Source organism: Cylas formicarius, unplaced genomic scaffold (genome assembly GCF_029955315.1).
Source record: "Cylas formicarius isolate icCylForm1 unplaced genomic scaffold, icCylForm1.1 PGA_scaffold_12__32_contigs__length_19106922, whole genome shotgun sequence".
Taxonomy (NCBI): domain Eukaryota; kingdom Metazoa; phylum Arthropoda; class Insecta; order Coleoptera; family Brentidae; genus Cylas; species Cylas formicarius.
In genome coordinates, this window is record NW_026844225.1 from 2,934,112 (window position 1) to 2,957,911 (window position 23,800).

Below are 23,800 nucleotides of genomic sequence, written 5' to 3' on the forward strand. Positions count from 1 at the left end.
TGTACTCCGACTGGAATCCTGCATCCGACTGGAATCCTGCAGACATTTCGCCAAAATCTCACTGGGCATCTTCAATGCTCGCGCTTCGAAAACACTTCGAGTGTTCGAGATTTTGGCGAAACGTCTGCAGGATTCCAGTCGGATGCAGGATTCCAGTCGGAGTACAACGAGCGAACGGATGATATATCTATATACATATAATATTGAACTCCGACTGGAATCCTGCAGACGTTTCGCCAAAATGCTCGCGCTCCGAAAACACTTCGAACACTCCCGAAATATAGTGTCATCACATATATATATATAATATTATATATATATATATATATATTATATATATATATATATATATATATATATATATATATATATATATATATATATATATACAATTTCCAATTAATGTAATTTAAAGTAATATACACGGTGTTCCGTTTAATATGTATGGTTTCTCAACCATTTGTTTTCTAATTCTTTTCTCTTACGTAGCAGTTTATCAAAAAATTTAATCTTATTTGATTTTGGTATACATTTTCTATATTTAAATGCAAACGCACTGTCAAAACACCAAATAAAAAAGTTGAATTTTCAACGAATTATCTGTATGCAATTGATGTTGGTTTTAATATTTGATGTGATGAGTCTTTTTTTTAATTTATCAATTTGCCAAAATTATCCGAAAACAATGGCGCTCAGAAAGCTGTCACGTATTCAATTGCTGTAGCAATCCATTTATTTTCTTTGACACACTTCCTTGTCTCACATTTTATTGGATTATATAAGATTTATGTTCTATAGATTGTGACTGTTAAAATCTCAGACGGAATATCTTCGAAGCTATGAAGACAATAAATACTTAAAATACAATAATTGTTAATTATTACAGAACAACATTCTAAAACGATTTTTTTGTGCTAGACTAGTCATTTAAAATTGTTGAACCTCCTAACATTTGAAATGGCTGAACCTCCGTGTTTATTGGATTGATATTGCAATAAGAAAGTTTTACGAAATTTTGGAGGAACTTCGTTAGTTAGATTTTTGAAAAAATTGCTGGTAAGAAATTGTGATACATTTTGTTCGTTCCAAACACAGGCCCATAGTGTTGAACAAGTAATCCAGTTGAATTTAAAAAACTAAGTAGAGTAGGTTTTTTGAATATTACTTTTTAAGGTTTGCGTTATTGAGAAAGCAAGAAAAATTAAAATATTTCAGTTAATCTCTTAAAAATAAATCATGGTGATTGCCGAAACGTCAGCAAATCCGATTCAGCAACAACCGAGGCAGGTGGAGTCCAAATTTATAGTTATTTTCGTGTTTTATCTCATTTTAGGAGATCTATTCCTCAAGAAATTTACTTGCCGAATGCTTCGACCTATACTGCAGATATAAGGAGAGAAAGTGATATAGGTCCGCAAGTGACGCATCTCTATACGCTGAGGAATAAGGGCCCAGCAACCGTTTACGAGGCCGAAGTATATTTCTTCTGGCCTTGGCAAACACTTGGGGGTACGATTTATTAATTTATATTATTTAATTGGTCCCTAATTTCATTTTATGTCCAGCTGGGTGAGTTATGCCATAATTTACAAAATATTGGAAAAAACAAATAAATGGAATCAAAATCATCTAAGGCCCATGGACATCACATTGGTTAGTCTTGATTAGTTGAAAGATACACAGCGTATCTCACGGTTTATGGATATTTTGTCATATGTTCTTCCATATTTATCAAAAAACTGTGCGCAATCCGTCTTTGGCTTTAGTTTTGGAAATATTTTCTTTTTTATACTTCTCTTCGTAGTTTAAATATTACACAGGGTCTGGCGTAATGTTCGGGAAATATAGTAACCGTAGATTCTAGACATCAAATTATACCACTTGAAAGTTTGATTTCCAAATTATTTGATAAGTTCTGAAGAGGATAATGTAAAAATTTGGAAAAATTGTGTTTTTAAGTAAGAGGAATCTGAATTTGAACTTTGTTACAACGTTTCAATGGAATATTCTTATTAAAACTTTTAAACTTCTGATATATAGGTTTGAAAACACAAGGAATGTATTGTGTAGTATTAGAAACACTTTTAGAATTAAGCCAGAAATCTATGAAATTTCATTAATCGCGTTAATATTGCTTAGAAATTGATACAAATCGTCAATAAATTCGCCAATGTATCATTAAAATGTATTTTTAAGGATTTTGTGAGAAAATGTCTATTTTGAAATACAATTTCTAAGCCTTTTGTTGCCATTTGTTTACATTATATGTAAACACAGGTTTTTAATAAGATATGTAAAATCAATAAAATGATTATCGATCCCAATTCTGGGAAAAAAAATAGTTTTCTTGCCTTACTACCAAAAATAGTTTCCACGGATTTACTGCTATTAAGGTTTAAACAATTTCGACACAAATCAGAGTTTATTGCTGCTACTGCTTGCTAAGATTCTTCCGGTGTAAAATAAATATATAACTCTACATCTGAAAAATGTAATAACATGACCAAATAGCAGATGGACAATTTTAAACAAAAACAGAAAATATTTTGGTCCTAGTACAAAACTCCACGGAACTCCTTTTTTAAAATACAAAAGTTAAGACGGTTGATGTTTAGAACTTACAAATTGCATTCTATTTTTAAGATAATTTGACAGCATATCTATACCCTGGTTAGAAAGAGAGATATAGTTAAATATTGAACTTAGTAATCTATAATTTGAAAGTGTCAAAAGCCTTTGCATAGGCAAGCGCTATAAAAACTGTAATAAATTGTATTAATAATTTCATCTGCTACACTTACTAGTGCAATTATGGTGACTCCTGTAACCAGACTGGTTTTGAGGTAATATTGTAGTTTTTCAAAAATCTTGAAATATGTAGGTAAGATGTTAATTGGTCGAATGTTATATATATATATATATATATATATATATATATATATATATATATATATATATATATATATATATATATATATAACACTTGGAATTTCTTCTTATATCGACCGTACTAAACTTATTTGAATTCAAAGGATATCGGGTAGCGGTCCGTGGTTAAAATAGAAAGCTCCTTTTTTCTTTAACACTCAATATTTCGTCAATTTATTTGTTGACTTCTTCAGGAGTGAAAAAATTAGAGTCTACCACATAGTTCCTCAAAAACCATACTTTACAGTTAAGGAATATGAACGAAGCGACATAATGAAACTTTTTCATTATGTCCCTACGTCTACATAATTGAACCTGGCTGGCATGTGCAGGGTGGTGGCAATTGTGGTGTTTTAACATATAAAATGTATTTCTGAACTAAATAGTGCGAAATCGATTTACATGTTAAGGGCTTGATATTTGAGAAACATTTAATGATGACAACCGCATGGCAATATCTTCACTACCACGTTTTTCAATGTTCGGCCCTTTCGAAAATTGCACATAACTATTTTATTTATGAAGATTTTGGATTCGGATAAGAACATCATTAGTGCATTTTTTAAGGTAAATGCAGTGGCGTACTCAGATTTTACCTACAGTTCTGTTTTCTCATACGTGAATATAACTTTCTCATTTTATCGGGCAATGTTCTTAAAAAATGCTTGCGCTTATTAGCTGTGATAAAAAAAGGCGGAAATATAGGACATTTTTTTGTTGATGTATTAAAGTTTAAAATAATTTAACAAGCACTGGAACTTTAAAAAACATAAGGCCAATTTAAAATAACTTAAATGAAAAACACAAAATGTAATATTTTAATTTTAGATATTATTTTAATGTTTGATTATTTAGAAATCAAAATTATAGTTATTTTAACCTAATAAGTAAAACATAATAAATATTAGAAAACAAAAAATTAAAATTGAATCTTTTACATTATATTGAAGTATTTTATCCTAAATACCATGAACCTCTTATAGAAATGATCCAGAAGCAGACGCTTCTTTAGTGGCTTCATCCATCCCTGCTATGGTTCGGAAAATTTTGTCTTTAAAGATAAGATCTTTTAATCTCCCTTATGAAAACAAATCTTGAGGAGTTGAATCACATTATCCAAACTTTTAATAATAAATACTCCTACAAAAAATTAATGGTAAATCTTCCAAAAATGGAACAACACATGTTCGCAAAATATTTATATAATCATCCGCTGTCATATTTGCATTAAAAAAATGAGGTCCCACAAATCTACCTCGGAAAATTCCTGCCCATATATATTCAATCCAAAGTGAGCTTCTTGATTTTGATACACTACAGCATGAGGATTTTCTATGCTCCAGCGATGAGAATTGTATCTGTCAAATATACCGGAATAGTCAATTCTCTGCTACCTTCATCCCTTTCATATAATTGTTGGACTTTTCTGGTACGATATGGCTTGAATATATGTTTTTGTAAAGTAATCCATACTTTAGTTTTTCCAGCACTTTTTGCGTTAGCTAGTGCCCTTGAGGATATGTTTTTATTTTCATTATACTTCTGCAATTATATTTAATTCCAGGAGTTCCTGTTTTCAATTTAAGTGGTTTTGATTTTGCCTGGGCTTTTTGAAACTTACGTAATTGGTGAAATTATTTTTTAAGGTCCGAAATATTTGCTTGGTGCCGCTCTGGATATATATTGAAATAAAGTTCATTGACTGCCTCTGCGTTTTAGTTTGACAAAATGTAACACTTTATCATATCATACTTTTCCTAATTTTGGTATACTTACATTATGTGTGACAGAACACAAAATTCAATTAAGAATAAAAGTTTTGCTCTTAGCTGACATTGACATAAGCAAAAAATGCCTTAAATTTCCGCCTTTTTTCATCACAGATACTAACAAATCTATATGATTGTATAAGTCTCGACACGGGCATTTTTTTAGACTATAACCAACTACATAACATAATCCGAATCTAAAATTTTCATAAATAAAAAAGTTATGGGCGATTTTCAAAAGGCTCGAACGATCAAACACGCAATATATCTCTGTTGCTATTGAAGATATCGCCATGCGGTTTGAACCATTAAATGTTTCTCAAAATTCGATCCCTTAACTCGATTTTGTTCTGTCTAATTATGAAATACGATTTTTCTGTTAAAGTACTCCAATTACGACCACCCTGTACACTGTGTCCCATCTTGGTCTCGACGGAGAGATATGTCCATTCTTAGTGAAGATAGAGCCTTGCGTTTTTTCAAACCTTTGGTACTTTTTTGTTCAACGAAATATGACGTTAACAAAATTTTCATGACTTGCTTAATTTTTAAAATACAGGGTGATTTTGGAAATTTGAAGTTTTGGGGCACCCCTCGGATCTCGGTTATTCTATGAAATGTGGGAAAGGTGAAAAGCGCATCGTATATAGATTTTCATTTTATAGATTTCATTCATTGGTTTCGTCTTTTAGAAAAAATAAATAAAGTTTAGTTTTTTTCAATAGAACACCGTATATCTTCTAGATCAATTTGATTCCGCTTGGTAATAGTATGGGTTATTTGTATAAATGACCTCACAAAAACGATTTTTTTTATTTTAATGAGAGTATTTGCGGTAGGCCTTGGAAAAATACTTTTATAATTTGAATGAAGCTAACTTAGTTTAATATTAATATTTTATTTGACCGAGAACAAGACCGTTTTGGTTTCATTGTGGCCTGTTTCATACTAATCACTAAAATCGTATATCGTATTTTTGAAGGTTTTTTGACTGCCGAGTTGTGTATGGAAAATTACAAGAGGTAATCTCATCAGTATTATTAGGTAATGTGTCATTGGCGCATATAAATTTCATATTTTCATATTTTACATTTTTTTGGTGGAAACATTTAAAAAGTAAAATAATTGTTAATCACCACAATAATATCGGAGAGTTCCGAACAGACTCTGAAGCAGCTTTAGAAAGTTTGTGAATGCAACCTCTTATTCTTTCTGAGTTTGAGTACTCTGCAGAGAATTCAAACTGTGTGTATGTTGTGCGTTAGACAAAAATCGTCCACATTTTGAACAGTTTTTTTAGCTTAATAAATTAAAATAATTATGTTCAGATGCAAAAAATGCTAATATTTAATAATTTTTACGTTCCTTATCATTTTAAATAATAGTTTTAATATCTATAGCTATATAAAGCTATATAAAGCTATATGAAATATTACAAATAAAATATAACTTTTTTTAATTTTTCAGGTGAAGATTTGTTGTATTTGCTTGACCAACCTCACGTTCCAGAGGGTATTAAATGCGACATACCTGCTCCGGCAAATTACAAAAATTACGAGGTAAAAACCGACTACTTAACACTACGGCCTTTTATGAAAATTTTCATTTTTTCAGCTTGATTATTACACAAAATCTATTTGGGAACGCCTCCGTATTGACTCTTCCAGTAAATACGGCGAAAAATATGGCGAACATTCCGTGGTTCACGTAGAAACCGGAGCCAATATCCCCGCCATAGTTGGAGGAACGACGATTAAAGGACAAAACTCCATGGAACTAGATGAAAAAATTAAACAATCCGGAGGAGATGCGTCTGAAATTTTCAACGAGCGTCACAATATTAACGCTACCTCCGGTCAATCTAGTACCGGAAATACGAGCTTGGCGGGAGTAACTGTTTATACAAAATCCGAATGGACCACAGTTATACAAAATGGAAAACCGGTTACCAAATGGACGAACGTTACTACCGTCAAAGATGCGTCAGGGAAAATCTTGAACACTTATTATTCCACTGATAACGACGGTAGTCAAAACGAACGCGACAGTTTTGGTCAAAAGGTCATCGGTATTTATGAAAAACCAGCGATCCAGCCTACCTACAGTTCTTCTGGAAATGGTCCTAGCCAGCCGCCAAGGTTAGAACAAGGACGTCATAGACAAGAGGAGAGGCTGAAGACAGAAGAATCCAGAAGACAAGGCGAAAAGTGGCGATCACACGACCAAAGGAGCAATTCAACTTGGCCCAGTTCAAGAACTCAAATTAATTACCATGATGCAGATAACACGGAACACCAAGAAGGGTCTAATAGACAACAAGCGTATGAAGAGAGGTTGAGGACAGAAGAATTTAGAAGACAACAAGGCGAACGATGGCGAGCACATGATCAAAGAAACAATTCAACCTGGGTGAATTCGAAAACTCAAAGTAATGCAGGACACTATCAATCTGGAAGAAACGAACAAACATTGGGGAGTAGTAGAGTCGACAACATAAATGCTGGTCAGCAGAATATTTATCATAACTATGGCCAAGGTTCTAGTGGTGAAAGATTTCAAACGACCGCTATCGAACTAGATGGTTTGGGTAGCATGTTAGGAAGGCAATCAATTGTGTTAGGAAGACCTCAATCATCTGAGGCAGAGTTTTCTGGAGGTGAAAGTGAGGGATATCAGTGGCAATCTTCGGGCAGGCGAATCCATAGTGGCACAATCGCAAGGACGGATGACGAAACATCATCCGAAAATAGAGATTATCGCAATTCTCGCGACCACCAAAACAGCAATTCGGATTTGAGAACCAGGACCAAACGCCAAATTGAACCGCTCGACCCAGATATTGACCAAATACGAAAATGCGAAACGACGAATTGTATCTACGTCAGATGCATCGTTAGTACATTGAAGAGAGACGAGTTTGTTTCTATCGCGCTCAGATCTCGCCTCAATCTCCGAGCAGTTAAGCATGTGAGTCCCTTTGTGCATTTACGACGGTAACTTTTGCATTTTTTTGCATTTTTAGATTCAGGTGATTATTTATCTCAATCGTTTTTGTTTTTAAAAAAATTATCCAATTTTGAACATTATATATACCTGCTTTAATCATAGAAAAAATTATAAATAAAACCTGTTGCTTTGAAAAAATAGATGAAATCGACTCGGACATCGGCGTCCATCTTCTTAATTTTTTCGATTTTCGATTGTTTTTTGAAAATGGCTCTGAAACACGACAAATGACGTAAATTTGAAGCTATCGATTTGAATGGAATGGAATGAATGGAATGAATATGAATCTTGGTCCGCTGACCGAGCTTATGGAAATTGGCGGGTCGGTCTAAGAAAAACATCACTTCTCGAAAACTCTTTATATGATCAAAAAAATTCTTGGAAACGGAACGTTATACTGCGTAAACATTTATAAATTTCTACAAAACTTCTGGATTCCCCCTGCGTCGGTTTTTGCTGAGTTGAACTTGCTGACGTTTCGCCAATCATCCTGTTGACTTCTTCAGAGCTTTACTGAAACTGGATCGTATTTTACTCCGTACCTGCGTCTTGAGTGACTGATTCCCATATTGCTGACAGCTAAAGACCTGAGTCGCGGTTAAGATTGTTAGGTTGTTTATAGATTTCTATAAACTCTCGGATTTTTCGTTGATAGAAGAGTTGATTACATGCAAGAATTTTAGTTTGAACGAACAAAAATTTTTGACTTTATTTGTCTTAGCCGTAAGACTCTTTCGTGTTCTTTAAGCCTAGTGGATAGTTTTCGTCCAGTCTCTCCAATGTATTCCTTGCTGAAATGATGTTGTTTAGCACCCCCCCCCCCCCAAACAAAATATAAGCAGGTACAGAGTAAAATACGAGCCAGTTTCAGTCAAGCTCTGAAGAAGCCAAAAGGATGATTGGCGAAACGTCAGCAATTTCGACTAAGCAAAAACCGACGCCAGGGGAATCCAGAAGTTTTGTAAAAAGCATTACAGTAGCCTGTGGAAGTTTCTTTGAAAAATGAACTTTGGCATTCTACGTCGAAACTAACTAGAATATCTTGTGGATCTAATGTAATGCTTTTTTCAATGAAGTGAAAGGAATTAAGGACAAAAGCTAGATATTTTGCGAGAGAATATGTTGGTGTCGACAATAAGTCCAAGAGGTAATCCTGGTTTGTGGATCTTTGAGAGTTCGTAGAGACGAGGAATTTTAGAGTCATGGGGCTGGCAGATTTTTTCACGGAGTCTGATAGAGAAGAAGGATATTATTAAGAATAACAGATTTAAGGTTGCGATCCATAGATGACGTAGAATCTTTTTTAAGTAGGCCATATGATCCGTCTCTAAGAATATCTTGAATCTTTTCCTGATATTCATTTGTGTTCATGACCACCGTAGCATTTCCTTCATCTGCTTTTAGGATTACGATGTCTGGATTAGATTTTAGGGATTATAAGGCAATGCGTTCAGGCTTTGCATTATTAGATTTAGGAGGTTTTGATTTTTTAATGATTTTTGCCGTTTCAAATCGAATTTTATTAGCTGTTTGAGATGGCAGTTTGTTTAGGATAGACTCGACATTTGAAATGATTTCCTCTTTTGGGATAATGCCTGGGGTAAGGACGAAGTTAAACGCTAAAGAACATCATTTCAGATATATTAAAATGAGAGAATCTGGAATCAAACCTTCTCAACATAATCAAACAATGCTTGTCTCAAACATAATTTTCTTATAACGGTCAAATTTTTGAAGAAACGTCGAGAACAGCTATGGGTTCTCCACTATCACCAGTAATCGCGAATATATAAATGAAAGCCTTTGAGAAGAAAGCTCTCAACACCTTTCATATAGAACCAAAATTATGGAAACGCTTCGTCGATGATATTTTTGTTATTTGGCCTCACGGTCAAGAAACCCTAGTAGATTTTCTTAGGCATTCAAGCTCTGTACACCCTAACATACGTTTTACCATTGAGTTGGAAACTAATAATAACCTTCCATTCTTAGATATTCTTATCAATAGGAAACCAGACCTAACATTTGGTCATTGTGTTTACAGAAAACCTACGCACACAGACCGATACCTTAATGCATGGTCACATCACCATCCGGCCCAAAAATCATCAATTCTCTTGTTTACAGAGCCGCAAAATAATGTCAGCCCCAGTCACTGAACCCAAAATTAAAACACCTTACTTTTACTCTTCTCTCTAATAATTTCTACGTTAAAGATATTAAGCGTTCCATCAAAAAATACACTTCAGAACAACGTTCCAATAGCAATGATGCCGGAAGCAATCCTACGCTTGCCACTGTGGTCCTTCTTTACATTCAAAATATCGCTGACCACGTATCAAAAGTTCTAAAGAAGTATTAACGTCAAAACCAGATTTACAACTTGTCCAAAAATCTCTCAGTATCTTCGGTCCGTCAAAGACCAAATACCATATGGGATGCCAGGAGTTTACAGCATTTGATGCATATGCGGCAAAGAATACTGAAGATTATTGGAGAGACCGGACGAAAAATATCAACCAGGATGAAAGAACACGAAAGGGCCTTACGAACAAGACATATAAACTCATCAGGTGTTGCCGAACACAATAACGAAACCGGACGTAAAATTCAATCAATTCTTCTACCAACGAACAATCCGAGAGTCTATAGAAATCTATAAACAACCTAACAATCTCGCGACTCAGGTCTTTATCTGTCACCAATATGGGAATCAGTCATCCGAGAGGGTGTTTATGGTCCTCATTTATCTCCGCCCCCCTCAAACAAATATAAGCAGGTACAGAGTAAATTAGGAGCCAGTTTCAGTCAAGCTCTGAAGAAGTCAACAGGATAATTGGCGAAACGTCAGCACGTTCGACTCAGCAAAAACCGACGCGGGAGGAATACAGAAGTTTTGTAAAAAGTATTACAGTAGACTGTGAAAGTTTTAAAACACTAAACGTTTATTCTTAATATTTTTTCAAAGATATATAGGGTGTGTCGCTTTTTCAACAGATTTATATAGCGATCTGGGAACAAATTAAGCAAGTGATCCTAGAAAATACCATGTTTCTAAGTGATATTAGTATCGTCGACATCAAAATCATAATATATAGTTTTAAACTCAAAAAATACACCTGTTGGGACAATATCAGAAGCGACACATTAAGCCCTCACTCATATATTAACTAAGAGCTTTCAGCAGTAGTGTTTTTCAAAGTGTCCAAACTATTTATTTATTTATTTTTAAATTAATTTTTTTTATTGCATAAATATTTTTTCACTTTTTGACAAAAATATTATAAGTCTCATTTTTCACAATGTTGATCTATATATTTGAGGCCGCACATATTGGATTTTGCGATTCTTTATTTCTTCTGGCATTCCATAACTTATCTCAGGGTGATTTCTTAAGTTGTGTTGTATGTATTGATATGGGTTATTTTGGCGTTGCTTTTAGTTTTGTTCCGTATTATTTAAGATATAAGTTTAAATTTTTCAAATTTTAATATAATTTCAATCGAATTAATTTGAAGTAAATGATAACAGCGTTTCGGTGTTGTATTATATTTATTTTATTAAAGTTTGTATTATTACATGTACCCCAGAAAGACGCATTATAAATTTTATATCTTGCAATTTCCCTTAAAAAAATAATTGCATCTGTACAGCGCTGCAACTAAGGGAACTATTTTGTTATTTGTGCGAGCAATGTAGTATTTCAATTTAGCTGCTCGTCAAGCATCAGCCGTAAACATTTCATTTTATCAACGCTTTCCAAAGTAAAATCATTTATCGTAATATTAAAGTTATTACTTTTTTTTATTTTTTTGTTTAATATATGTATTTAGTTTAATCAATGTTTATTGTTAATTTGTTATTTAATAGCCAGTTGTCGTATCCTTTATTTGCTATATTTGCCAATACTTCTGAATTTTTTGATTCATAAATTAAGACCGTATCATCTGCAAATGTATAATATTGAACTTCCAATCCAGCCAAGCACAATTTATACAAGAGGGGCCGAAACCCTGAGAGACCCCACAATTATCAACCATAACTCTGCTACCGCAGTCTTCCAGAGTCACGTATTGTCTGCGGTTGGTTTAGTATCTTCTAATGACTAATCTCTAAATTCCAATCTTATCGATAAGCAAACCATAATGAACAATATCGAACGCTTTTCTTAAGTCCACGAACATAGCCAAAACCACCCTTCCCTGATCAAGACTATTTGATATTAAGTTCACTAACTCCATCAAAAATCCTTTTCTTACCTTTTCAACTTGACTTCATTTTAAGTAAATAATCATCGCCATAATTATAAAAGTTTTTGTAGGCATATAGATGATATTTAAAATGTTTATGTGACCGTTCAAATTGAAAAGTATAAATAAGGCACTTTAGGGCAGTTTTATGGGATATCTCGGGTTATTTTTTAAGATAGAAAGTTGCGGTTGACGCGTCACTGTACTACTTTTTATCATGGGCCTCTTGGTTTTTAAGATACAATTGTTTGTTACTTATGAATATATATATTTTTTCATGGAACTCATTGTATTTTTTTACATTAGTTGTAAATCATTTCAGCTTTTCAAAAATCTATACTAGTTTTAAGTTCTTTTGAAAATGAAGCTCATTTTTCTTTTCATTTTTTCCATTATTTGTAGCAGTAGACCATGATAAATTTATTAAAAACAATATCCAAGTAAACAATTGTTAACATACACAAAAATCAATAATTGAAAATTCAATTATTTTAATGTGTTTTATACGTTGTGAACCACTATTTGTCAATATTTTCAACTTATTATAGTCCACTATTACATTAATTAATTAATATAAAATAACATTATATCTAAAGAATATTAATATAATATTATACCTAAAACTGTTGTTCAAATTTTAGACCTACTAAGCTGCCTAGTCCTACTAAAGAAACCGAATTAACTTCATATTTCACATAATTTTAGAGTGGCACAAAGTGGTCTACAGGGCGAAACACACAATTTTTTGATAAAAATGTTTCTCGTCACCTTTGGCGGCGAAAAAATTACAAGCTGTCTCGTCCTAGTAAAGACAGCAAAATCAACTTCTTATTCCACATATGTTTGGGGCGGCACAAAATCGTCTACAGCGTGAAACACACAAATTTTTGATAAAAATGTGTTTTCGACACCTTCGACGGCGAAAAAATTACAAGCTGCCTAGTCCTATTAAAGAAACCAAAATTAACTTCATATTCCAGATATTCTGGACGCGGCACAAAATCGCCTACAGAGTGAAACACACAATTTTTTGATAAAAATGTTTTTCGACTCCTTCGAAAGCGAAAAAATTATAAGCTGCCTAGTCCTACTAAAGAAAGCAAAATTAAATTCATATTCCACATATTTTCAACGCGGTACAAAATCGTCTACAGGGTGAAACACACAATCTTTTGATAAAAATGTGTTTTTCGACCCCCCTCGACGGCGAAAATATTACAAGCTGTCTAGTCCTACTAAAGAAAGAAAAATTAACATCATATTACTTAAATATTCAAAATTCGGGAGAGCGTTATTAAAAAACATTTATTTATACACAAAGCAAAATAAAGTTTTATTCGGACTAGTCGATACAAAGGCTGAAATAAGAGCAATTTTATAATATGACAATCGAATAAATAGGGCTGTCGATGCGGTGTCAGGGAGGCATTGTCTTTGCTTAGCTTTGGGCTTCGTCTGCAGTTTGGAGCATATAACTTATTCTACATATTTTTATCGCGTCAAAAAATCATCTACAGTGTGAAACACAATTTTATGATAAAAATTTGTTTTTCGACACCTTCGACTTCAAAAAATTTACAAGCTGCCTGGTTCTATTAAAGAAAGCAAAATTAACTTCATTCCGCTTATTTTTGACGCGGCACAAAATCGCCTACAAAATGAAACGAGATAAGGGTAGCTTTTTCAAGGTTGCACATTTAATAAACTGGCAAAAATTCATTTTTTACGTGTTCATTTACTTTTCCCCTGATTTTTGGTAAATGCAAAAATGTCTACATTAATGGAATACTTCCTTTCACCATGGTACTTGCTCTTTTTAGGATTTTCTTTTATTTGCTCGGATGAAGCAGAAATTAGAAAAGTGTCTTTTTTTAGTTAAGCAGTTCGCAACCCTTCAAATTATCGTCAGTGATGGTGGCGAGAATTAGCAAACTTCCTTATATAGGAAGATTTAAAGATCAAAATCCTCTTATGCATGAAGTCTTCACGGATATTCCGGCCAAAGAACCTGAAGTTCCCCCAAGGATTGTTCCACTATGGATTATTCTACTGTCGGCAATCGCTGGTACAATTATCCTGTTGCTAGTAATTCTGTTTCTTTACAAGGTAAGTCCTAAATGTAGTATCACTGTATGTTGGCTAGAAATGTTTAAGTATATACGTTTTTTTCCATTAAAAAATTGTCTAACAAAACCAAAATATTGGTCGAAAATAATATGTCATGGGCTATTTTGAAAAGGTGTAGAGTAATAAAAATTAATTTGGTAACAATTCTTTCATTTTATGGAGTAATGTTGCCAATCAACATTATACATAAAATAAATCATAATATTCTTCGTAATTTGAGGGACTGAAATTGGTAGAATGATTCTGCTAATTTTTTCTTTAAACTGCCACGAATCTTTAATATAGTATTCATTATCATTCACTATGTTTTTTAAGATGTTTTTAAAGAATTTTGATAATTTTTCGAATCGATCGATTTAGCTATAGACATAATAAATAAAAAATGGGACATGATCAAACTTCACACAGATATTCCACTAGACGAGTTCGTGGAAGCCATAAAATTAACTCTAAATTCGACCTATTTCATATATAATAATAAATATTACAAGCAGATTGACGGTTGTGCCATGGGTGCTTCTATTTCGAGTGTAATTGTGCAACTTGTTCTCGAAGACCTAGAAAAAACAGTTATTGACAAAATGACTATTAAATTACCCTGTTTCTATCGATATGTCGACGACTGTTTTCTAGCAATACCTAAGGAAAAGGGCGACCTCATTCTGAATAGTTTTAACTCATATCACACAAAGATAAAATTTACCATAGAATATGAAAAAGATGACAAAATTAACTTCTTAGACATGACACTAATACGCAAGGAAAACAAAATCAGAACGATGTGGTACACAAAAGATACATGGTCTGGACGATACCTTTTTTCACTCCCAACACCCAATATCACAAAAAAGACTGTAATTATCGGGTTGGCTGACAGAGCTATAAATCTATCTGATCCAGAATACAGAAAAGAAGCTTTATATAAGGCTAAGTACACACTAAAACTAAACAATTACCCAAGTGCGTTAATTAACTCTATTTTTAAAAGAAGGATACATAAATTCTACAACAAGATTTCTGTTAAGGAAAACACACAACCATCAAAACGAGAATATTGTTCGTTATCATACATACCAAATTTATCGGAAAAAATCTCGAATGTGTTTAAGGGAAGCTCTGTAACAATCTGCCACAAGGGTCAAAATTTGTTAAATAGGAATTTCAGTAAACTAAAAACCCCAATACCCAAAGATAAAAAAAAGTCACATTGTATATCAAATACCATGCAACGACTGTGACCAAGTGTACATTGGACAGACTAGCCAACTGTTGAGGAACCGCATCAATGGTCATAAGTACGACAAAAAAAATAAAACAGCCATCAGCAGCCATATAACGGAGAAAACACATACCTTTAACTTCGATGACACAAAAATACTTGCTACCGAACCAAACACACAAAAAAGGGAAATAATTGAGATGATACATATTCAAAGGAATAAAAACGCCATAAACGCGAAAACCAACATAAAACACCTGAGTGAAATCTATTTCGAATTGTTAAAGTAGACCATTTTAATGCTCAGATGCTTCACTGCGTATCAGTAGATCTTAAACTTAACACAAACAGGATAGACAAGGACGACATTATGGCAAGTTTCGATGTCAAATCCCTCTACCCGAGCATTCCAGTTGAAGAGGCACTCTTGCTTATAGAAGAAAACGAAGATCTTCCGCCGTACATAATAGATGTGTCAAGACATTGCCTGAAAAACGCTTACTTTATGTACGACGGGAAAATTTACCGACAAATAGATGGAGCAGCAATGGGATCATCTCTCTCACCTGTGATTGCCAACCTCTTCATGATTTACTTCGAAAAGAAAGCAATAGAGAAGGCAAATCTGAAACCAAAACTATATATATATATATATATATATATATATATATATATATATATATATATATATATATATATATATATATATATATATATATATATATATATATATATATATATATATATATATATATATATATATATACATATATATAAAGTAAATTTATTAATATTAAGAATATTACCCTACACATTTCTAAAATAGTCTATAGTTAGAGTTCAACATCTAACATAAAAAAAAACACCTTATTGAGGGTCAAAAATAAAGACAGGATTTATAATTCATCAGACTTTTAACTTTAAAATATACAGACTTAAGAACTGTACACCCCAAATTTTTATTGTTTGATTTTGATATATCTTTTTGTTGGACAGATCTCTTAAAAATGACTTTAGGCTGAAGCAATAAGCACCTGACCAAAACTAACAAAAAAAATTTTTCCCTTTTCCAAATCGAAACAAGCCAAGATTTTACAAGGGGGTACACACAGTATATATGTCCAGTGTCTCATTCAATATCTTTTTTAGTGTGGATTCTTTAGAAGAAACAGACCATCATCAACACCAGAAAGGCAGCCTCTTAATCGCAACGGTTATCAAAATGGAGATGAAGCGCTTTAATAAATACGAAATAATAATTGAAGGCTGTGAAAATGATTATATGTGCGGTAGCTAAAGTACTGGTAACTAATGAGACGTAACTTATTTGTAAATGTTTGTGAGTATGTGTGTAAATTAATTTTGTTTGTTTAATTGCGAAATTTCTTCTACTAAGGGTCTTGATAAAATACGCCATCAATATATTTACTAATTCATCTGACTTCAAAGCTAAACTTAACACGTTAAAATTTAAGTAGCGCACTTCATGTGCAAATTGATACTGAAATTTTAATTGCGTACTTCTTAGTATGTTTATCAGTTTTTAATATTAATGCATATATGTTATATGTAAGTAATTTATTATTTGTAATTAATATATATTTACACCTAAGTAACTAAAAAATACATAGGCTAGATTCGTGGTGACTTAAGGTGGCTTAAGTATGTCCAAATCATGTATAAATGTGCCTTATTTACTCAATTCAATAATTCAAATATATTTAAAATAAATGATTAGCTGCTATTCTAACATAACATGGACGCTTTCTTAAACTAAAATAACTGGGTAAGTTGCGCGCAGTTAAACCATACATGAGCAAATGGCACAATGAATATCAATGTTCAATTAAAAATAGGTCATTGCCAACATTTATTTTTCTTTGTTTACATACAACCCAAATTCGCATACGCATAAAATCGAGTGTCTTCAAAGTAATTTTTGTAAATAACTAAACTTGTTAAAACTAATTTAAGAAATGTGTAAATAAATTGTACCGTTTTTTTTTATATTTATTCCAAAGACCACAATAGAATTGGTATAAATATATATAAAATTCTTATTCAGAGAAAACTTATATTTGTTAATTAACTTTCAGTTAGTATAGAAAAGGTCAATTTATACACGAAAAAACAAATAAGAGATTAGCAAAATGTATATAACTAGACGAGCAGATCAACTAATTAACAAATTAAACTTACTTTTTAGAGGAGCGAACAGTAGAGCTATGTAGATCGTGGTTTCATTCTTTTCAAAAGTTATGAGAAAATGAAAAATACAAAAATTGTCCGGATGCTGAACCCTGCATACCCGCAGGCACTTAAATAGCCCAGTGAACAACTTGATTCTGAAAACTTACCTGTGATAAGCGATAAACTGAGAATATCAGTATTAAAAATAAGTTCTAAGTAGGTGCTTCGCTACTTCCTATTTAAATTAAATATTATTATTACCAATATTTACTCTATTTATTATCAATATAGCAGTAATTATGTTTTGTACCAAAACACGTTGAAACCTGAACCACAATCATAATATCAGAATAAATAAAAATTAAACTTGAATTTGAATGTTATTGCACTTTTTTACACAAATATTGAATTTTGTTATACAGTAAACTTAAATTAAGTTAAACGGAATTTCAGACGAATTAATACCAATATAATAAAAAAGACTTTAATAAAGAAAAATTGAATCTGTAACAATACTTCCTATATTTAAATTCTTTAATTATCTTCAATGGGTTTTTATTGTTGAAATTTTCCTTTTTTAGAAAAGGCAAAGCAAAAACGAAAAATAACCGAAATTTACAAACAATTCAAATTGACTGGGAGCAACATTAATTTGAATCAAACAAATAATGTCACAAAACTCTAAATGAAGCAAATAGCAAACACCGACTCAAGTACCATCTCGCGGTAGATGCCCGAACAAAATCCAATCTGATTATCTGGTTGCCTAACAACCTTTCACGTAGCAAACAATTAAGTTTTTCAAATATTTTGGATCAAATTTCTAACAGTGCCGATCCAATCAGAAGGCAGTATCAACAATCTGAATCGAAGGTGACATCAGATATAATCATCTCCTTTTAAAACGGAAATTTTCCTTTTGGGGCCAAGATGGACATCAAGAAAATCCAATGGATTCCAAACGTTCTTTCTAATTGAGTTTGGTTATTGTGGTGTATTGGCCACGCCGCATCCCGGGACGACGGCAACGTGGGAGCCTTGTAAAATAAATAAGAACTAAAAGTTCAAATTTTCACGAAATTATATATTATGACATGACAATTGTTTCGACAGCACCGTGTCTTTATCAATCAATGAAAGACACGGTGTTGGCGAAACAATTGTCATTTAAAAATATATAATTTCGTGAAAATATGAACTTTTAGTTCTTATTTATTTTGATAAATGGATTTCCATCAAGTAAAAGCCACCTCAGTTCAATCCTTGTAAAATAGTTTATGCTGGAGTATTCTCCGTAGAGCTTCCCGCTAACTAGCAAGTTGGATAACAGGCGCGGTCCTCGTGGAATAAAGAACTTTTCTAATTAATGGTATAAATTAACTTACTTGTGTTCTTTCTAAAACAAGGTCCGCGGACATATTAGTTATGATTTACATGTTTTACTCTTTTTTTTTGGGAATAAACTGACTTGCCAATTTCACAACTTGGAATTTTCAAGTACCACAACTCAAAACAAACTGATTTTTTAATTTTAAATATCTGAGAAAATGGTTTAGTTAATTTTGCGTTAGTTGAAAAAAATAAGAAAACATTTTTTAATTTTTCAAAGAAACTTCCACAGGCTACTGTAATACTTTTTACAAAAATTCTGGATTTCTCCTGCGTCGGTTTTTGCTGAGTCGAAATTGCTGACGTTTCGCGAATCATCCCTGTTGGCTTCTTCAGTGCTTGACTGAAACTGGTTCGTATTTTACTCTGTACCTGCTTATATTTGTTTGAGGGGGGCGGAGATAAATGAGGGCCATAAACACCTTCTCGGATGACTGATTCCCAAATTGGTGACAGGTAGAGACCTGAGTCGCGGTTTAGATTGTTAGGTTGTTTATAGATTTCTATAAACTCTTGGATTTTTCGTTGGTAGAAGAACTGATTACATGCAAGAATTTTAGTTTTTTCGAATAAAATTTTATGCCCTGTTTCATGAGTGTGTTCGGCAACAGCTGATGAGTTTATTTGTCTTAGTCGTGAGGCTCTTTCGTGTTCTTTGAGCCTAGTTGATATTTTTCGTCCGGTCTCTACAATGTATTCTTTGCTGCATATGCATGGAATGCTGTAAACTCCTGGCGTCTCAAATGGAATTTTGTCTTTGAAAGACTGCAGATGTTGAGAGATTTTTGGACAAGTGGTAAATCTGGTTTTGACGTTATACTTCTTTAGAACTTTTGATATGTAGTCAGTGATGTTTTGAATGTAAGGAAGGACCACAGTGGCAAGTGTAGGATTGCTTTCCGCCTCATTGCTATTGGAAGGTTGTGGTGAAGTGTATTTTTTGATGGAACGCTTAATATCTTTAATGTGGAAATTATTAGAGAGAAGAGCAGAGGTAAGGTGTTTTAATTCTGTTTTCAGTGACTCGGGCTAAGATAGTTTTACGGCTCTGTGAACAAGAGAGTTGATAACCGATGATTTTTGGGCCGGATGCATTAAGGTATCGGTCTGTGTGCGTAGGTTTTCTGTAAACACAATGATCCAATGTTAGGTCTGATTTTCTATTAATAAGAATATCTAAGAATGGCAGGTTAGCAGGCAGCTTCCAACTCAATGGTAAAACGTATGTATCGAATTTAAATGTCTAAGAAAATCTACTAGGGTTTCTTGACCATTAGGCCAAATAACAAAAGTATCATCGACGTAGCGTTTCCATAATTTTGGTTTTAGATGAAAGGTGTCGAGAGCTTTCTTCTTAAAGCCTTCCATAAATATATTCGCGATGACTGGTGATAGTGCAGAACCCATAGCAGTTCTCGACGTTTGTACAAAAATTTGACCGTTATAAGAAAAATATGTTCCCAATAAGCATTTTTCAATTAAGGTGAGAAGGTTTGGTTTCAGATTCTCGAGTTTTAATATATCCGAAATGATGTCCAGAGTTTCAGGAACATGAACTTTGGTAAAGAGGGATTCTCCGTCGAAACTAACTAGAATATCTTGTTTATCTAATGTAATGCTTTTTAATTGTTCAATAAAGTGAAAGGAATTAAGTACGAAACTGTCAGTTTTTCCCGTAAGGGGTTTTAATAAGGAAGCTAGATATTTTGCTAGAGAATGTGTTGGAGAACCAATGGTGCTGACAATAGGTCCAAGGGGTAATCCTGTTTTGTGAATCTTTGGAAGTACGTAGAGACGAGGAATTTTAGAGTGAGGGGTAACAGATTTTTTCACGGAGTCTGATAGAGAAGAAGCCTTAATAACAAATTTAATGTTGCGATCCATAGATGGCGTAGGATCTTTTTTAAGTTATGATATGATCCGTGTGTAAAAATATCTTGAATCTTTTCCTGATATTCATTTATGTCCATGACTACTATGAAAGAAATAATTTTTCAATTTCCGAAAGTTGGTGCGATGATACATTTAATACAGTGTTTGGTAGTTTAGAAGAATTTGATGGTTTTCCTAGTGTTGACGTTAGTTTTTCAAATTTCTGAATGTGATTTTGGGTAGTAGATAAATGAAGATTTAAAGTTTTGTCGTGAATCATGTTTGAAAGGATATCGGACTCGGATGGGGACAAAACAGAAGAAATTTCAAGGTGTAGAGACAGAAGAGCCTTATTGATTTGGTCTATTTCCTTAAGGGTATGATAAATTCTTTATCAAAGTAAAGCGAAACTAGATTTTCGAAAAATTTTATAAGCGGATGAGGTTGTGATGTGATGGGAAATTTTAAGAAATTTGGAGATAACGTTATGGTCTCTACAACGTAACAAAAAGGTCAGTGTACAGAGTAATCTTACCAGTTTCAGTCGGTGATCTTCTAACTTTCTGCATCTCAAACCATATATAAGCTGGTACAGAGTAAAATACGAGCCAGTTTCAGTCAAGCTCTGAAGAAGCCAACAGGATGGTTGGCAAAACGTCAGCAATTTCGACTCAGAAAAAACCGACGCAGGAGGAATCCAGAAGGTTTGTGAAAAGTAAAACATTTTTTAGTTAAATGTTCCTTTTAATACAGCGCTTAAGTAAAAATAACTAAAAATGCTAGATTTAGTTACTTGAAAAAGACAAGAAAATTTAATAATTTGAAGTATAAAAAAGTGTTTACGTGTAATGTGATTCCACAAATTTTTGACGCGGCACAAAATCGTCTACAGGGTGAAATTTTTTTTTTTGATAAAAATGTGTTCTTATTATAATTAATTATTATAAGCTGCCTGGTCCTACAAAAGAAAGCAAAATTGATTCATATTACACATATTTTTAGAGTGGCATAGAATCGTCTACAGCAGTGGTGGGAACACTTTTTTTAAGGCGCGCCATTTGTTTTAACTAGACGATCGTAGCAGGCCAAAGAATAATGGTTAATATAAATTTATGTGTTTTATAAACATATTCATATATTATTACATACACTTATTATTTTAATAGTAAAAAAGCATAAGGTAAGAAAATTATTAGCACAAAATATAAAATGAATTTAGTGTAGTTCTTGATGTGAAGTATTATCACTTTATTTTCTGGTGTCATTACTGGTTGCCGGTGCAGGAGAAAAATGAAATTGAGACTGATTTATCAAAATTTCATCATAGTCCGGTTCCATTTGCGAAGCAGACATTCTTAAACCTGATGAAAGGTGCTCATTTGTAATTCTGTTTCTTAAAGAAGTTTTCCTAAGCTTCATTGTTGAAAAGATTTGTTTGCATATATAAGATAAGCGGAACATTGTCATTATCTTCATTGCATGAGTAATTAGAATTGGGAAATTATCCGGACTTAAATTTTTATAAAATTCTAGTAATGGTACTGTATGAAAAGTTTGTTTCAGGAGAGTATTACAGTTCAGTTCTATTAACTGAAATTGAATTTTTGCATCAACTTCATCGTAATTAACATTGAATGGGGTCCTGAAATCTCCTGTCCAATTCTGAAGCTAGTTTCTCAAATTAATTTCGTATTTTTTAATCTTATTGTTTGATAAAGTAAATTTTAAAGATTGTATTCTTGGAAAATGAGAAAAATTTAAATATCCGATTAGTAAATAATAATAACTGTAATTTGAAATTCTTCAGGTATTGCCAAATATTGTGAAGAGACTGATTTTTCCCTTGCAATTTGAGATTAAGTTGATTCATGTGTAGGAGGAGGTCTGTGCAAAAAGCGAAATCAGAAAGCCACGTTTCGTTTTCTAAGACGTCAAATTGATTATAAATGTCTTTATCAAGAACAAAATTCGCAATATCGTCCCGCATTTGTAATTTGCACTTTTACGATTTTAAACAATTCCGTGGTCCAATTGGGAGTATAATCTTTGCTGAACGCATGCTTGGTCTCGCTGAGTTTTACAACGTCGCCCAGTTTAAGTTTAGACGGTCCTACAATTTTCAAGTGACTGTACGCTGACTTCAGCAAACTAGGCACGTTACCTTTGTTCACATCTTTAGGTTTCATTCCGATCGTCCTGTACACGCTACTGTTATACTTTTGGACTACAGAGGATAAAACATCTATCCATTTGTAGGTGCCGTTTAACGAAAAATATCTAAATAATTTTTCCTTGAGAGTGCGTATCGGCTACGGCAGCTTTCACGTTACTATATGAACTGTAGTGATTAATGTCAAGCCTAGTGGTAAGTTTTTTAAAATGGATATTATAAAACTCTTTTCCGAGATCAGTTTGCAGATTTTGCGGCCGGCGTCTTTCTTTGAGAATTTGGTTAACCGCTTTGGTAACTTCAACGCCGGTTTTTGTTTTTAACGTTCGACACTGCACATATTTTGAAAAGCATTCGATCACGACTAGTATAAATTTAAAGTTTTTACTTTGTTTCGCGTATCGGTCTAGCTGAGCCAAATCCGCTCGCCACAAATCATCCAGCCCTCGTATTATAGTTCTGCGTGCCGGCTTGTGCAGCTCTCAGACGAGTTGCACTTTCTCACTGCTCATTGCTTTGTCGATTGTCCATCGATTTAAATTAAACGCCATTTTAAATCATACATTATTTGTTGTCGCCAACTGATTTATTTGGGCCAAACTCGTATTGTATTTGTTGATCCATTGTGTATATCGGTTTTGTTGTGGCAAAAGTTTATTAAGTTGGGCACTGATATCTGCCTGATAGCTCTTAAATTTCTTCTGGAGCTCCTGTATATTCGATAAATGTTTTTCCAAATCTTTCATTGAATTATCGTATTTCTCGTTAAGGTGGTGATTAATCTGTGTACCAAATTTATTAATAGTCATGACGGGGGTTGTTGCTCAAATAATTTTCTCACTCCCAGTCGTACTTATTTTATAAGATAACTTTTCCCTCT

General features: G+C 33.0%; 1 protein-coding gene across 4 annotated transcripts in view; it reads left to right on the forward strand.

Annotated features, from left to right (window-relative positions):
* Positions 1-17,843, forward strand: part of LOC132708654 (integrin alpha-PS2) — a 179,598-nt gene extending 161,755 nt beyond the window's left edge. For 2 of the 4 annotated variants that reach the window (XM_060681116.1, XM_060681117.1), the window contains 5 exons: positions 1,334-1,509; positions 6,165-6,256; positions 6,312-7,664; positions 13,829-14,059; positions 16,449-17,843. In XM_060681116.1, the coding sequence (XP_060537099.1) occupies positions 1,334-1,509; positions 6,165-6,256; positions 6,312-7,664; positions 13,829-14,059; positions 16,449-16,541 (1,945 nt within the window). In that variant the 3' untranslated portion in view covers positions 16,542-17,843. The remainder of the gene's footprint in view (positions 1-1,333; positions 1,510-6,164; positions 6,257-6,311; positions 7,665-13,828; positions 14,060-16,448) is intronic. The other 2 variants (XM_060681119.1, XM_060681118.1) reach the window with 1 other exon arrangement.
* The last annotated feature ends 5,957 nt before the right edge of the window (positions 17,844-23,800 follow it).